General features: G+C 32.8%; 1 protein-coding gene across 1 annotated transcript; it reads left to right on the top strand.

The window, feature by feature from the left end:
- Positions 1–8,620, top strand: LOC148303258 (uncharacterized). Its single transcript, XM_088270327.1, has 9 exons — positions 1–13; positions 716–733; positions 816–940; positions 1,042–1,282; positions 2,609–2,725; positions 3,426–3,558; positions 4,105–4,335; positions 4,979–5,087; positions 6,548–8,620. The coding sequence occupies exons 1-9, from the start codon at positions 1–3 to the stop codon at positions 7,025–7,027; spliced, it is 1,467 nt and encodes a 488-aa protein (XP_088126453.1). The 3' UTR covers positions 7,028–8,620.
- The last annotated feature ends 3,857 nt before the right edge of the window (positions 8,621–12,477 follow it).

Raw genomic sequence — 12,477 nt, 5'->3', positions numbered from 1 at the left:
ATGAATGCATACTGTAAAAATATTTGTGCAAATGTTATAGACTTTTCAGTCGGATTGCTTAAAACTTGCTTATATGAATTTGATTTTATTTGGATATTTGAGAATATTAATGTCAACAACCCTTATGATAATTAAGGAAAATATATATGCTAATTTTTAATGCCAACCATTTTATGGAATTCGTAATTTAAATAATACAAAAAATTACCATTCGCGGCATGTGTGTACTATCAAAATTATTTCTCTAAATTATTTTTTCGAGTTTCAGAAACCATCATACTCATCAGTTTTGATCAAATACATCGGTTACACTTGGATAAATTTATCTTTAAAACGTATTACATGGTCAAAAACAAATTTTCCGTCTAGGGGGATAAAGTTTAGGCTTGAAAAGTAAGGATTTCCTTCCATTGGGTTATAATTTCATTTAAGGTAGGTATACAATCTACAATGATCATTTGACGAGCGGTGTGCATATATGAACGCAGTTAAAATCCATAGATAAATTACTAACAAATTCAGCTGCTGTCAAAATGTTTACCATACATATGAGATAAATAAATAGTTTATTATAAATATTTTTAGTACTACACAAGTAGACGAAGAGTTAAAATAGTATTAAATGGATTTCAACAATACTTGTCGTGCGTGCATGACTTCAAAATCGAGTTTTTTTAATCCATTATTTACACAGTGCTTGTCTGAAATATTTAAGACTTGTACAAACTTAGAGGTACTTTGAAAATCAAATATTGTCTTTATAATTTACTGTTTTTCAACCGATTCCTCAAAGTGGTTCTATTTGCAGGTATTAGAATCTGATTTACTTCCTCATAAGCTATGTTGCGATTGCACGGAATTATTGAAAACTTTCAACAACTTTCGAATTCGATGCTTAGAATCCGAGGCCTTGTTCAAATCATACATTTCATCAACCACGGTAAAGAATAGATTATTATTAATTAACTATTTTATTAGTTAGTTTATTCAAATATTTCATGCATAATAAATCTGTCAATGAATAATAAATTATTTTTTTAGAAAAATGTCACCGAACAAGCTAATGATATTAATAATGAAGAAAAGACTGATCTGATAAAATTATTGGAGAATGAAGATTCAGACGTGGGTGAGTGGGAATCATCTAATGAAATAATTGATGATGCATATAGTTTAGAAAATTCTACAAAATTAGATGACAAGAAGTATAAAAATATAGAGAAATCAAAAGAACAACTACCAGATAAAAACAAAAAGTGTACTTTTTGTGATAAAACCTTCAGTAAGTATTTGTTTACCTTAGTAAATACAATACAACCTCCTTTATGGGACTAATTAGAAATTTACATTGTCAGGATAATAAATAAATCTACATAAACGAAAGAGAATAAATATTTTAAAAGGAAACTTCTTATATATTGCTCACTCCTTTCAAGAACGTCATAAATCAAAAAACTTGATTTTTCAGAGGAACGTTTTTTAAGTCCAAAAATATAACACAATGCATTAAAAATAAATATCAAGCCACTTTTTACTGTGCAACAGGTCTTTTTAGGTAAAACCTGAAGGTTTTTCTCCATTTGAAAAATATTTAGTATGTTTAAAAAAATAATTAAACAATACCTTTTTTTCAAAATGCAAAAACAACATTTTCTACCCTGTAGCGGGTAAATATTAAGTTAAAAATATGCCTCTTTTGCTGGGATACAGTTCATTTTCGGGACATTCCGAAAACAAGCACAACTGAAAATTGTCGATTATTGATCTATGGTGTACTTGAAAGGAGTGAGCAATATGTTCATTATATGATGTAATTAAATTTAGAGTCTTTAAAACCAGCTGTCTTTTTTGAAGCTACTGAATCAAATAATGTACTATTGAGACACATACAAGACGCACCTTAACTTTTAAGCATTTTTTTAATGAAATTTTTACCATTTATACTATTACATAATTGCAAAGGCAACTAAATAAAATCTTAGTTTATGAAACCGATTGACCTCTCAAATCCCCTGAATTTTAAGGCTCTTGTGTTATCCTTGTCGGAGTGGGGGAGATCACCTCAGAAAATATTGCATTAAGGTGGAGACTGACCGGAGCATTTTGTCGTAACGTAACACGTTACGATGCGAGCATTCAGGCAGTTAGTACACCGAGCCGAGCGCTCCATCCATAGTTTCGGATGCTCGGTGATGCTCGCCGCGAGTGATGTTACGACGAAATGCTCCAGTCAGTCTCCACCTTTACACAATTGTTGTGTGTTTTTGTGTACTACAAATACACATGTGGTGTTGTGTGGTGGACTATATTTTTTATTGTACAATTCCCATTACTACAATGTTATCAGATAGAGATAGGTTTCCCGCGGAATCAAATATGTGGCCCTTTTTATGACTGGCATAAATTTTAAATCAAACACTGGACATTTTTATATCAATTTTGAGAATAAGATGCATCTGAATTTTGGTGGCAATCTTTTAAAGAAAAAAGTGCATCTTATAGTCCATAAATACGATAAGTTGTCTTGAATTCAGATAATAGTCTGGATAATGGAGGTTCTACAAAGTTTTTTATTCTTCATATATTTTAAGTATAATAATTATTACAGCATACTCAAGCTCATTAAAAAAACACAAAAAATTGTGCTCCAAAAATAAAAGGCAGAATATAATAAAATGTGAAAAATATGAAAATAGTACTCAAGAATTACACACTCATTTGTGCGGTAAGGAAGGTTTTTATGATTTTTTTATTTGTACTATCTATATTATTTATTTGTTCTATTTATTTTGTACTATCATACAATACTTTGAATGTACAAAATTATTAGATAATGTGAATGAAATACTTGGATTATAAAGAATAATACCTTATCTAAAAATCATTTTTCTCCAAATAATATTTATTAAAAATTACAAAGAAGCAATAGTATTAGGCGTTGAGTAAATACTAAAGGAATGACATTCAAAACAAAACCAAAAAAATATGGGTACCGAAATCTTTTGCACATAAGGGTAGTGGGCGGAGTATGTACTGAAAAAATGACATTATATAAAAACAAACATAAAAAATATGAGTGGACAGTATACTGCTGGCCATATACTGTTTTTGTCACTCATTACTGTTAGAGACCATGAGCACTTAATACTACTTCCGATCGCCTTGTGTTATATTTAAATATAATATATCATTGGTGTTAGTAACACTTTAATCACACTCTTTATGATTTGCATGTTCTTCTTCTTCCTCTTTATATAGGACTATGTCCTGTCATTCCGCTCCTGGGTGATGGAAGACCAGCTATCTTTCCATCGTTTAGGTGGTCTTCCTGGGGGTCTGCTACCTCTTATGCTGCTGTCCGCTGCTATCCTCACCACTCGATCCAATTTGCATGTATGTATTGTAATAAAGAATTTATTCTCCAGGTTTATGTCCAGAAGAACTCATTACTTTAGATAATCTAAACCATCACTTAAATAACCATAAACTTTGCAATCATTTGACATGCAAAATATGTGATTTCAAGGGGTTTGATTGGGCAGACTTCTTATGTCACAGGTAAAAAAAATCATATACATTAAAATATAATAATATTTTACTCTTTTGGCGGATTCGCTTTATTTACTATCTTAAAATAAGCATGACAATATTAATCACGAAATTACTTATAACGCACAGACATACACACATGACGCTTCTTTAAGCTTAGGCTATAGATGCTCCTCTTATTTTTTTATTATGATGCCAAAAAACTTGTTGTTTGTTGTAAAAATGCATTCACAAATCATATAAATTTGTGAAAAATACCTTGCATTTTGTGTGTCTTCTTTAAAAAAAAAACAATTATTAAAGTAATCCAGATTATATTTGAAAATAGATATAACTTCCGAAAATATGGAATCTTAAAACTACTACTTCCTAAGACAAAGATTTATGTAAGCAATCATTATTAGTCTGTAATATAAAAAAGTTATAATATTGCGAACAGGGGAGTCAAACAAGTATGTATTCTGTTACCCACTTGCTTAATATGGAGATACCTATCCTGAAATCAGTATGGCAGTCTGATTTCTATGCTTTATTTAGTACCAATTTATTTTTTAGATACACTCATCAGCCAAGCGACGCTATTATAAAAATTAGGTGCTGGACATGCACTAAAAGGTTTACAAAACTTGATGGGCTGGAATTCCATGTGAGAAGACAGCATTTAGGCAAAAGCCCGGGTGTCTGCAAAGTGTGTCACAAGGAATTTATGAACATTAAAAACTGGAGAGCGCACAAACTCATACATACTGGAAGCAAACCGAATGAATGTGATACATGCGGCAAACGGTAATTATAATTTTATTTACCTTTTATTTTATGTATTTCCTGACTAAAGATAATATGCATAGCGTGGATGGGCTCTCTTAAACTACAGTACTTAATCGATAATTAGTAGCTTAGGTTTGCTTGGTATTCCTCCTTGGGACTTTGGGTTTAGGAGCAGGTATAGAGCGTAGAGGGTTGGCCTGTCGGTGCAGTCGTTTTCATAGCAGGTGTAGAAATTTCCTTTTCAGATTTAAGGGTGAAAACTGACCGTAGCATTTCGTCGTAACGTAACATGTTACGATGCGAGCATTCAGGCAGTCAGTACAGCGAGCCAATCGCTCCATCCATAGTTTTGGATGCTCGCTGATGCTCGCCGCGAGCAATGTTACGACATTATGTTATGACAAAATGCTCCAGTCAGTCTCCACCTTATTGGTCTGCTCGCGATGAATAAAATATAGAGAATATTGCAATGATCTTAAAAGATTTCATTTTTCTACTAATAAATATTAGGAAATCCTTGTGGAATTGCATATTATATAAGAAATAAAACACCAACTACTAGGTACAGGCACCAATTTGACAATGTCGGTATTTCGGCATTTTATTTATTATGTAGTGTGATGTCTATTATGTCTTAATGTCTTATGTTTTGCGCTTTCAGATTCACATATAAAAGATCTTTAGTTCTTCATTTGAGATGCCATTCAGATGTTAGGAAATATGTTTGTCACTCGTGTGGTATAACATTTAAATTTCACACAGGATTAACTGTAAGTAGTATTTTGTCCACCTCCGTAGTGCAGTGGTTAGCACATTTGGCCATCGTACTGGGGTTTCCGGGTCCAATTCTCAGGGGGGGTCAAAATAAATATGTGTTTTTTTACACTACTTTTTATTTATTATTACTTTGGACCGGTACCTGAAGCGCAGGACCGATCATCTGCATATAATAAATGATCAAATAAACATTGCATCAATTTGATGCAGTGCCCTATGCACCACTGGGTGCAGACAAGGGTCAGTAGTAGTAATATGTAGTAGTATTTTTATGTGTGTATATAGTATCAAAAACACATTTTTTTACAATTACTATAAATATTTTATTATAACTTAATTATAATGTCTACCGGTAGACATTATAATTAAGTTATAATAAAATATTTATAGTTATTTTAAAACAAAGTTACATTTTAATTATAAAATGGAAAATCACAAAGTTAGTGCTTCAAATATAAATTACGTTTTGTTACATTTAAACGATACAACCTTAACCCTTTGTATAAATCTTTTTTACAATGTTTGCATCCATACAATTTATTAAATTCTTTCTGTGGATAAGGTTTTTCAACAAGCCTTTTATGCCTCAATGGTCACTGCAGCAGTTAAAAACAAAAATATATTATTATCCTTTAAACACACTCATATTTCTTAATATCATTAGGTAGTATGTTTAAATGGTACAAAAAATCTTAACCTCTCCGTGCGTACCACCCCAACTGTGGGGCCATAAAATACTAAGTCAGATAGCGTTTGGCTCTACATTTCGGACGTAGTGATTATTTCTAAAATATTTCCAATTTGTGTCAGGATTTGGACTACCAACACTGTCTTTTAATGATACAACACAAATAAATCATTTATCGGCTAATTTCGTGTTTTACTGACTGAGCAATGTTTTGAAATTTCATTTATATCTTATTACTTGAGAAGTTATGCATTCTGCATTTAGCGTATAGCGTTACAATATAATTCAAATTTTTTTTCACTATGTTGTTTAAAAAACAAATTGATATTTTCTCAAATATTTCGAGTTCTATAACCAAAAAAAGGCTTCAGCCAACCCATATAACCCTGTTTATAAATATTGATATTTTTATTTTATTCAAACTGTGGTTCTTTTTCACAAAATTTGATTTAAAAATTTAACTACTTAATTTAAAAGTCCAGTTCAAAAACCAAAACAGAAGCCATAATGCAGAAAAACTTACAAAATAAAACAAGTATTACTATAATACTAAAAAAAATCAAATATCTATGCATTTATCAAAGAATTTCTAGTAAAAAGCCTCAAGTGGCAGCTGGTAAACTCAATTTGGTTGTTTATCTAATGTAACGCAAATAAGTTGAAAATTACAAGCAGTGCTTGGGTTGGCGCGCTACGACATGTGCGCCGTCCATGATCACTGCTCATTCAAAAGCATTAAGTGATAAATCTTTTTATATATTTCAGAGTCACCAATTTAGAATGCATAGCAAAGTACAATCAATGGTATGTAATCACTGTGGAAAAACATTTAAAAACAGCGAAACGCTCCGGGAACATCTGCTAAGAGTGACGAGCATAAAAGGCTTTGAATGTCCCCACTGCAATAAGAAGTTCAGGAGCCAGAAAGAACTGGAAAACCACACAAAATGGCATTCACAATTAAAACCATTCCAGTGTAGCCAGTGTGGTAAAAGTTACAAGTCCAGTAATCACCTAAACAACCACATGCGGCAACATACGGGCGAGAGACCTTACCGCTGCGAGTTCTGTACCAGTTCCTTCATGACGTCGAGCGTTCTGAAAAAGCATCGAATGATCCATACGGGTGAAAAGCCCCATATTTGCCAATTTTGCAGGAAAGCGTTTATAGAAAAATCCAATCTCAAAAGTCACCTCAGAACGCACAAACAAATTTTAGAAGTCCATTCGAATCCAATATTTTGAATATGAGTCTTCTTCTTCAAACCCTTATCTGCACTCCAATGGTGCATAGGACTCTGCAACATATAAACGCAGTGTTATCTTGATCCCTAACACATGATGGAAAGGTGATCAGCCCTCCGCTTCAGGTACCAGTCCAAGGTAATATTGAATAAATATTAGAGTGAAAACATCACTTATATTTGTCCGCCTCCTTAATGTAATGGTCAACACGCTCGGCTACCGTACTGGAGGTCCAGGGTTCGATTCCCAGGGGGGGGGAGTAAAATAAATGAATATTGTAGAATTAAATCACGCTTAAAAAATTTCATAAATTCAGAAAAATGTTACTGATCCAAATATCCCTTTTCTTTATCATGCTGTCATACTTACATTTTAACTTATATTAAAAAATAGTAATAAATATCAGTACTGTCCTCAAAACTCACTTTATCTGATATTTTGAAAATTGATAAATAGATTATGTATACATATTGGTCAGATTTTTTTTGCACGCGTTGTTAAAAAATGCAACTAGTAACGATAATTTAATGTTAATCCGCTGCAATGCCACTCTTTACAGTTGGCTATGTCACATGCTTCAGCCAAAACTCTACCACGAAATGTTGAATTTCTTATTAGAGAAACTTATAATTGGTGTAGCCATTCTTCAAATCGAAGACTCTTTTACAGAAATATGTTTCAAACGATCAACCGTGGCTCCATTCCTTTGACAATTTCACAACTGTGCAATACCCGTTGGATATCAATAGAACCAGTGGTCTGTCGTATTCTAGACCAATGGATAGAATTAAAAACTCTGAAGTTGCCAGGCGAGATGAAAACTGCTATACGGCAGAAATATTATACCAAACGTGCAATGATCAAATCATTTATTTTTATCATACATAAATCCTATCTTACAGGAAGTTCAAATGGCAACAAGATGTTTGAAAGTAATAATGTTGACCCAACCAAACTACAATGAACTAATTGGCTTTGTGGAATCGATAGGTCGACGTATTCTGAATCCAATGGTGAGGGTCGACATCATAACAGAAAACATAGAAAGATATTTAGATCCTGAAGGTGGAGACTGACCGGAGCATTTCGTCGTAACAAAACATTGTAACATCGCTCGCGGCGAGCATGTTACGTTATGACGTTACGGCATTGCTGACTGACCGTGATCAGTGCTCGCTAGTGGCCTTGTGCTCAGTGTGCCATATGTCACATCAAAAAATCTGAAAATCTGAATCAACCCAAAATCTCTATGAATCTTTGCAACGTTGCATTCGTACTGTAGTTAAAATGTCGGACGACGAAGACGTGATTCTTGGTTCTGTGATTTTTATAAATTACTGCTTACTCCAAATGAAGAAAAAAAATAAACGTTACTGGATTTCAAACTTGTACAAAAGGAGAAACGTTAGTGGTGTTTTACTGTTGATGTCTTTATTGAAAAATCAAATGTTTACTGGCCAATATAAAAACTTTGTGCGCGTATCTCCAACCGATTTCGAACTACTAGTGAATTTAATTGGACCAATAGTGGGTAAACATGATACAAATTACAGAAAAGCAATATCTGTCACGGAGAGATTAGCGGTTACACTTCGTTTTTACGCTACAGGAGATTCTTATAGTAGTTTACAATACCTTTTCAAAATTTCGAGGCAACGAATTGGGTTTATAGTTAAAGAAGTCAGCCAAGCAATTAGTGAAGTATTAAAAGATTATTTTCTCCACATAGTGCCAATCCCCACAAATTCCCCGCAGTTTGGGGAATTTCCCACAGATTGGCAACCCTGTACAAACCTAAAATTGCATCCGACTTCGGATGGAGCATTTGGAACGAGCGGCAAGCAGCTCGGCTCGGTGTACTGACTGCCTGAATGCTCGCATCGTAACATGTTACGTTACGATGAAATGCTCCGGTCAGTCTCCGCCTTAAACCATACATGAGAATAAAACAAGAGTACAATCTTGAGCCTGATGTAGTAAGCCATTTACGTCAACGTTGTAGTAACTTCACACTGAAACTTGTGACAGAACTTACGTTCTGTAAGTTCGAGATTATCATACATTGTACATTCGATTATCACTTAATTGGGAAACTCTTCAGAAGATATCCATGTTTTTAGTCCAAGAGACTTTAAAATTAGTAAAACCACCCATGGTAAAAATAGCCCAAGAGTTCCGACTAAATGAACCCTTTTATTGAAAAACTGGTGTCTCAATGCAGAAACATTATTCACATTAAATGGAAATCCTTGACTTCTACTGTAGAGTTTTGGAATGAAGTCATACAATATAAAGATGCAGCTAATAATAACCCCTTTAGTGATTTATGTCAGTTTGCAGTCTCTTTTAATATTACCGCATTCAAATGCGGACATCGAACGCGTATTTAGCCAAATGGTTTGGCGGTGAGAACCCTGAATGCCTTTTTGTACGTCAGATTTGGCCTAAAGAGAGCAGGAAAGTCCTGTTATTCTTACACTGTTCCTGACGAAGTGCTACGTTCTATTGGGACCAAAGAGTTACGACTCTGTCTCTTAACCTTCCACATCAGCTGCTGTAATGAAGATGAAGATATTGATATTTTATTTCTCAATAAATACTAAGCTAAATTTATTTTGGCTTTTTAGGCATTTTAAAAAGTAATTTAGCATATTTCTGGCATATTTTTCACGTCACTGTAGTATATTTTGAAGTAGTTGAGTTGCCAACACAGCAATCCAGCACACACACACTGTTACATCGTCACCGAGCCGTACGTGTTGGTACGTGTATTTGATTTCTAGTATATGTTTCGTTATTGTTATTATATTGCGCTAGCGCTGCTTGTTTTTTGAGAACTAACTCATTACATTATACATATTATTTACGGTATGGTTTTATTTATAATGCAGTTTATTTGTAAACTATAGTGTATCTCATTAGCACATAAGTGTTTTTTCGTTAATTGAACCCTACAAATTTATTATTTCAATACTGGAGTATGAAGAGGTGGAACAGTATATTATAGACGTTTATTTTGATTTTTCTATGAGCGACACTCAGCAATTCAAGAATGAATAAATGGAATTCCATTAATGCTGATGAATTATACATATTCTTGGAAACTAACAATGCTCATGCTTAGGAGTAAGAAAATCAGAATTAGCTGTTATTGGACAACAGATAATTTTATATCTTAACCAATTTTTGGCATGTCTTTGTCTATTTTCCGCATGTTGCACTTTTCCGATAACACAAAACAACCTAAAGATGATACAACATATAAAATAAGAGACGTTGTTGATTCAGTGTGTGATAATTTGAAGAGTTTTTTGTATCAATTTAAAAATCTTTGTATCAATGAGTCATTAGTATTATTTAAAGGTAATTTACGTATAAAGCAGTATATACCACAGAAAAGACAAAAATTTGGAATTAAATTGTTTGTTCTGTGCGATGGTGACAGCGGTTTTGATTAAAAAATTTGATTTATTGTGGAGTACAAACTGAAATTCTTGTTAATAATAAAGATAAATTATTATCGACGGATCTGGGAGTTTCGGGAAAAGTAGTTGTCTTTATTAGGTGATTATTTCAAAATAGGTCATTCTAATTATACAGACAATTAGTACACTAGTCCAGCTTCATTCAAATATTATATTTGCCCGAACAAAAAACTAATGCCTGTGGAATGGTTAAAAAAACGTTCCAAAACTCGGAAACCTGCAAAAAGGCCAAACGAAATCGATGGCTTCCGGATACTTACTTGCCATAAAATGTCATGATAAGAGAGATGTGCACATGTTACACAGTTAACAGTTAATGTGCACAGGATGCACCAGCAATAGAAACCGGTAAAGTGGATTACAAAACAAAAGCCGCTACTATGAAACCATCCTGTGTGGTTAGTTACAACAAGCACATGGGCTCTGTGGACAGGTTGGACATGATGATTACCTTTGTAAAATGCGTCCCTAAAACCAATAAATGGTATAAAAACATTTGCGTTTCGCACAATTGAAGTGCTGGTAATAAATGCACATGCGATTTTTAAGTAGTGTTAATAAATGCGCATGCGACGTTAAACCATTATACATACGTTGGTAATTTTTTTTAAATAAACTTCCGGAAAACCTAAAATCTATAAAAAATTATCAAACCTTTAAAACTAAAATAAAAAAACATATACGACTCACCCCTACCTAGACTCCATACCAAAGAATATTTTATTTTTTTTATTTACTTTGTTTATTTTTAATTTTAATTTAATTTACTTTGTTTATAAAAAAAATATTGTAAAACGAATACAAGTATCTAATTTATTAGAGAGGTAAAAACGGTATATTTGAAATGTATTGTATATTTACCAACTATTTTGTATTATTTAAATATGTATTTTGTAAAAAAAAAATCAGTAAAAAAAAATTTAAAAAGGCTAACAAAAAAAAATGCTTGACTGACTTCCACTTAGAACAAAAATTTGGAATCAAATTGTTTGTTCTGTAGTGTCCGATGGTGCCATTGGTTTTGTTTTAAAATTTGATTTATTGTGGAGTACAAACTGAAATTCCTGTTAATAATATAGATGAATAACTATCAAAGGATCTGGGAGTGCGCATGCGATGTTTAAGTCTTTAGCAAAAAAATGAATGCCTGACTGACTGACCACTTAGAAGTTGTACGACAACTCTCCAAAAATATCATAGACCAGAGTCTGTTTCAAGAACCAGACAAGGTGGTGACTATCCTCTGAGATTAACTGAAAGACATTTTTTGTCAGACATTCCACAAATCCTTTATTCAAAAAGGCAGTCGGTGTATCGAAGGTGTGTTGTGTGTGAAAATACTACGCAGCGGCTTCAAAAACGTGTACAAACTCCGAATGTGAATTTTACTCATTGGCTAGTCACTAACCTCCATATAATCTCAGGATAGATTTAAGTGTTAACAAATGTAAAATTTAATCTTTGCTGTGTTGTTATGTTATACCACTTCATTTTATGATATGAACCTTAAAAAAAAACATTATTTGCAAAGAACATATCGCTCACTCCTTTCAAGAATGTCATAAATCAAAAAACTTGATTTTTCAGGAGTTTTAAAAGTTTAAAAATATAATACAATGTTTTCAAAATAAATATCAAGCCACTTATTGAACTTTCTACTGTGCAACAGATCTTTTAGGTAAAACCTTAAAAAATTTTTTCCATTTAAAAAATATTTAGTATTTAAGAAATAATTAAACAATACCTTTTCTTTAAAATGCAAAAACAACACTTTCTGCCCTGCAGCGGGTAAATATTAAGTTTAAAATGTGCCTCTTTTGCTGGGATATAGTATATTTTCTGGGCATTCCGAAAATACGCACAACTGAAAATTGACGATTTTTTATTTATGACGTTCTTGAAAGGAGTGGGCGTAAACCTTTTATGCATGGATAATAAAACTAAAAGTGAATAAAACAAATGATA

Source organism: Brachycentrus maculatus, unplaced genomic scaffold, assembly GCF_059751285.1.
Source record: "Brachycentrus maculatus isolate JH-2025_06_01 unplaced genomic scaffold, ASM5975128v1 h1tg000378l, whole genome shotgun sequence".
NCBI lineage: Eukaryota > Metazoa > Arthropoda > Insecta > Trichoptera > Brachycentridae > Brachycentrus > Brachycentrus maculatus.
This window is presented reverse-complemented; position numbering and strand designations above follow the sequence as displayed.